This window comes from Aspergillus caelatus (genome assembly GCF_009193585.1).
Source record: "Aspergillus caelatus strain CBS 763.97 unplaced genomic scaffold BDV27scaffold_533, whole genome shotgun sequence".
NCBI lineage: Eukaryota > Fungi > Ascomycota > Eurotiomycetes > Eurotiales > Aspergillaceae > Aspergillus > Aspergillus caelatus.
Window position 1 is genome coordinate 2,659 of NW_022475796.1, and position 5,246 is coordinate 7,904.

The 5,246-nt window shown below is 42.7% G+C and overlaps 2 protein-coding genes across 2 annotated transcripts; one reads left to right on the forward strand and one right to left on the reverse strand.

Moving 5' to 3' along the window:
• Window positions 1-567: 567 nt before the first annotated feature.
• BDV27DRAFT_139783 (uncharacterized protein) lies at window positions 568-1,341 on the forward strand. The gene is made up of 2 exons (XM_032069521.1): window positions 568-669; window positions 765-1,341. The coding sequence occupies exon 2, from the start codon at window positions 901-903 to the stop codon at window positions 1,063-1,065; it is 165 nt and encodes a 54-aa protein (XP_031920282.1). The 5' UTR covers window positions 568-669; window positions 765-900; the 3' UTR covers window positions 1,066-1,341.
• Window positions 1,342-4,895: 3,554 nt separating this feature from the next.
• Window positions 4,896-5,175, reverse strand: BDV27DRAFT_139785 (uncharacterized protein; the record flags this gene model as incomplete). The annotated part of the gene is made up of 1 exon (XM_032069522.1): window positions 4,896-5,175. A coding segment is annotated over exon 1 (155 nt), but the record flags the coding sequence as incomplete, so codon positions are not given.
• Window positions 5,176-5,246: the final 71 nt, after the last annotated feature.

Here is a 5,246-nt window from a genome sequence, read left to right on the forward strand (position 1 = left end):
TGATACCGAATAACCATTACAATCCACCGAAGAAGAAATTGCTTGGTGAGTTGTACCTAGCCGCGGAGTTCTAAAATATATATCCTTGTATACAATGTTGTATAGGAATTCCAAGGCTTGACAGCAATGGAAAGTGGTGAACTAACAATACACTGATATAATACAGCCGATCGAGACTCCTGAGGCCAACCAGCAACAGAATGAAAGGAAAGGGAAAAAAAAAAATAGAATTAAAATTGAAAATAAGAAAAAAGATTAATTAATTAAATCAAAGAAGAAAAATTTGATAGAGAGCAGCCCTTGATCGACTGTTGCTCGCACGCCACCTTTGCTTTCGTGGTTCTTTCTCGACCAGTGATCTATCCCTGCAGTCTGCACGAATCCCTACCGCCATTCCTATTCTGGTTTGTTTCTTCTGGTTTTCTTCTGTTGTTGTGTGACATGAGTTGACCTCGCTTGCTTGCATCGTTCTAATTTCATCCTTTGCATTTTTCTTCTTCTTCTTCTTCTTCTTCTTCTTCTTCTTCTTCTTCTTCTTCTTCTCTTTCATTTCAATAAAATAAAATAAAAATAAAAATAAAAATAAAAATAAATAAAATTAAAATTTCTCATTCCTTTATTTTCTTTTCAGCATTGCTTGTGTGAATCATGTTCACTTTTTCTTAAGAGGTTTGTATCTTCCATTTAATTAACACCATGCGGAGTATACATTCCGAGATAACGATAGGGCTATTCCTATTACTCTTTATTGATTCTTAAACAAGGGGTTCATTGCCAATGTATCTATCCATTTCAATTATCAACTTCGATATTGCCATCTTTTCGATACAACAAATGACTAGTCATCTTACATACGGCCGTCATTGATCGTGGTGACTTGTCAGCCTCTAGGTTGGTGGTATGTGGCGGGGCCCGCACCCTAACGCCCTCCAGATCGTCCCGAAAGCTTTAAATCATTTATCGCACACACCACCAGCTCCAGAGCCAAGGCGGTGGCCAATGGCTCTTTTACTATCGGATAGGGTCCCACTTGGACGGGAGGCTATTATTGCTGGCGCCCTTTAGCGTCCTTACGGATTCTGCCTAGCAGAGATCTCTCGTATTGGTATTGTGTATCAATTATAATGTGTAAGATTAGAGACTCAGGTGAAAGAGGATACGGAGTAGTCAGTGGATCGTTGATGAATATCACAATAACCTCAACGATTCCTTCTTTTGTTCCGGCATACCCCGGAGGACTACGGAGGAGCCGAGAAGGGGAACGAAGAAAATAACTAAATTAAAACAAGAAGAAACAAAAGAAAAGAGAAGACAGTATGAATGTTGATAGGGAGTTATATGGATGGGAGTCTCATGAAATTGCTCTATAGGTATCGAAGTCGTACTTTTTTTCTTTTCCGTTTTTGCCCTCTTTTCGCTATCTATCCCTTGTAGGGTTTGCCATCCACTCCTCTGTAATCTCTCTCAATCTCTGACTCTTCCCTCCCTTTCCATCCCTGGCCAAGTCACCGCCATTTACCCTGCGCCGGTCGGCTCTCGCCTTTTGCCTCTTTCACATTGTAGGTTGTATACCGTCACCCGGATGATATGATCCTCTAGGTTGATTCAAATAGTTCGTTGGTCTGTGTGGAACGTTTCCCGCTGTTGTACATATCCCATGATCCACACCGTTTAGACTGCGCAAATCTTGCATCCGCTGGATGATACGATGTAACTTATTCTTCTGACTACTAGTGTGTTATAGTCAGCGTCATTATTAACTAACTAGCTCTATTGTCTCGATGGGATTTTTATTATCGTCCCTCTAATTTGCTTGGTGAGCTTCTCGGTCCGGCAGCTTTCCTCCCCGCCGGATGAGCCAACCTCTGCATCCACCCTGCATAATAGTGCGTAGTGGCACATTACAGCAATCGGTAGTTTCACGCGTTACCTGATCGCTTCCAGGAAACAGTCAGCACTCTGAATTTACCTTTGGTTCGTAGTATTTGAAAGGTTGGAACCCCAAAAGGAGATTAATATCATTTTTCTTTTATTATTTTTGCCCGGCTCAAGGATAATTAATTCTTTTACTGTGGGATCATTTCAACTAAATGCTCCGTGGAAAAGCAAAGCTTGCGGTGTGGTGGTCCTTTGGTTCATGTTGTGGGACCCGTGCCCAGCGTGGAGACAACCCAGTTGTTCGAACCTGGAACACGCCTGTCATCCGTCATTTTCGTTTTGTTCTGGCTACGTACCCGGCTTGTCCACCGATCGATGTATGGACTAGTAGTACTGCTTCCAGTTGCGGCCGCCATTGCTTAGATTTACCATTATACGATCCGGCTAGATGTTCGCTTCTCTTTTGCTTTCATTAGATCTTTTCTGCCCATCTCTTTTTGGTTCTTTAATACAAAAAGAATTAAGAAATAAGTAAAAAAAAAATTACAAAATCAGGTATGTTTCATAGAAACCCCGACATCGAGTAAAATAGCCTGGCAGGGGCTTCGGTAGTATGTTTTTAGCTTTGCCAGGTGGACGGGGCAAAAATTTAGTCGCAGACATGAGTCGATCAGAATTAATGAAAAGATGAATTCGTTTTTTTTTCTTAGTACTATTGATTGCTTTAGGGCGATCCAGCATCACCCTGGGAGTGCAGGATGATCGAATGACTTACAGCTGTGCGATCGGTCCCAACAGTTCACACTGTGGCCCCCAACTATCGAGGTCAATTTGGTTCTTTTTCTTTTTATTCTAATTTTTTTTTAGTCTTCCCTCCCCTTCTTCCTTTCGGCTTCCTTCCCCCTTTGCCTACGGAGTATATCGAGGCCCTTTTCTGTCTAGTAATATTTACATGGGACACTCTATATAGCATGACCGAATTGGATCATTAAAGAAAGAATAAGAATTGTATTATGGCGATAGAGTTTGAAGATTTCCATTATTTATTCTATTTATCTCGGATTACTTTTGCCTTGTCAGATCGAGTTTCCAAACTGGTCATGTTTATGATTAAATTTCTGGTTCCATTAATCATTCTAAATGGGGCTCGGGACAGTAAAAAACTCGACGATATTCTTCTAATCAATCAATGGGGAGTCCTCATCGATCCAGATCTATACCAGTGTCATATGGGTATTTCCACCTCCGCTTCCCCTCTTCCTTCATTACCAGTACAAACCCCTTCACCATCAACCAATCCCCGTCAAGGGTGGTTCGGCTGGATCAGCGTCGTCTTAGCCCAAACGGTGGTTCCTGTCCGGCGTCTTGTTTAGCTTATCCGGTCGGTGGTCCTTGCTTCGTGGCGGTTCTGCGAGAATCTCGCTGTCTGAGCTTGACACTGGGCTTCTGGACCCTACCAGAAAGAAATTAACACAGTTGAGAAGCGACATCATCGGCAGGCGCAGGAAACAGAAGCAACGCAGCAGATCCCACGGCGGTATCTCTCCGCTCTTCTACAGGCGCAAGACGCACGGTTGTCTTTCCCAGAAGATCAATCCCACTCACTTAGGCAATCCCCCTTCTCTCTTTAGTTGCGGGATCCACACCTAAACTATTTCCTTTTTATTAGATTTAGTAGTATTATTATTATAATTATAATTATAATTATTATCACGACTCTGTTATTTTATTTTTATTTTCTATTGAAAACAATAGAAAAAAAAATATTATCAGCTTTATTTCTATTTGTTTTATTTTGTTTTATTTTACGTCCTTCTACCTTAGCTCTTGGGTTGCTGACACCCTGTTTTTATTTTATTGTACCTCTTTTTTTTTTTTTTTTCAAAAAAAGTTATTCATTTTATTTTTATTTTTCTCACTAAAGACCCAGAGCAGCTGCTTGGTACTTAGTTATAGTGACGGACGTCCAGTGATCCACTGCTTTATTCCTTTCTCTCTTCTTCAAACCTCCCTTTCTTCAGCACCGAATCCATCGGGGACCCAAGAAACGGACCGCGCTCTCATAGTTAAAAAGGACTCAGTGAACTGATTGAAAGGCTGGCAATAAAGAAGGACAAGCTACCGGCCTCAAAGAGAGACAGTTTGGCATCCGACCACAATTGCCTTGCAGCTCCTCTTACATTCCCGCGCAGGAGGTCTCAGAGAGAAACTGGTGGTCGAGAAAGCCCAAGGACACGTGCTGGTAAGTGAGAATGCTTGGTTCTGACTTTTGATTCTTACTGCAAATTTTGTTTTCTGGGTTGGTTATTCGTGTTTTTCGCGGGTGTTCAAACGCCTATGCTTCCTTGCTGCGGTATACCAGCCGCCTCAACCCCAACCTCCAATGACGGCTTTCAATGAGGATACTATTCCTGCTTGTTTTACTGTCAGTCTAGTATCTGAGAGAGAGTCCCCTTCTGTTTTTCTGGAACGCGTCTTCGATCACCCTTCTTCGGGAGTTCTGTTGCACCCGTCGCCCGGATCTGCTGTCGTGGTTGGCGATGTTGTTGCTGTTTGGACCGCCAGCACCTAAGCCCACACCAGCCTCCCGCTAAACCGCGGAAGTTGAACGGCGCCGCCGCCCACTGAGTTTACTCTGCTCGTTCCCTTTTCGCCCTTTTAATTATTTTTTTTGTTTTTCATATTTTTTTTCCTTTGCCTAATTTCTATTATTTCTTTCACACTTATCTTCTTTTTCCCACTTCTTCCCACTTCTTCCCCCTCCCGACCCAAAATTCCTCGCCCCGTCACGTCCCAACCTTTTCCCCTCTTCGACCCCATCCGACATCCGTTCATTCGCTGTCCATGGGTGAGAGCTCCCTCTGATTCCACTCTCTCAGTTCAGCTCTATCCTCCCCGATCTTACAACACAAGGATCAATTAAAAAAAAAAAAAAGAAATAAAAAAGTTGGTAACCATCTCATTCCTTTTTTTCTTTTCTTTTTCTTATGCTTTCCTGCCATACTTTTTCTCTCCCACTTTACCCCCCTTCCTACAGTTCCTCTTCGCCTCTCTCTCAATAGAATTGTGAGTGTGTGTCTCAAAAAGGCTCCGTTCCGGGTCGTGGTCGAGATTCAGTCAATCCACTCGGCGGCTGCAGAGAGACTTAGAAGGATTAGGCTTAGTTGGGTCCTGCGTTTGCTGTGCGCCCCCAGCCTCCTCCACCTTTCGTGTATGATCTGCTGCTGCATTGCAATCATTCTTTTTCCTCCACCGCCGCCTGAGACTGCCATGATCGCCCACGCCGGGAGTGTCTAGGAATTTTTGCCTTTATTTTTATTTATTTTATTTTTATTTTATGTTTTTTCTTCTTGTTCTTTTTTTTTTTT

Bases quoted from the DNA above. Each gene is read 5' to 3' on its own strand.
- BDV27DRAFT_139783 (XM_032069521.1), top strand. From the start codon at position 901: ATGTGGCGGGGCCCGCACCCTAACGCCCTCCAGATCGTCCCGAAAGCT.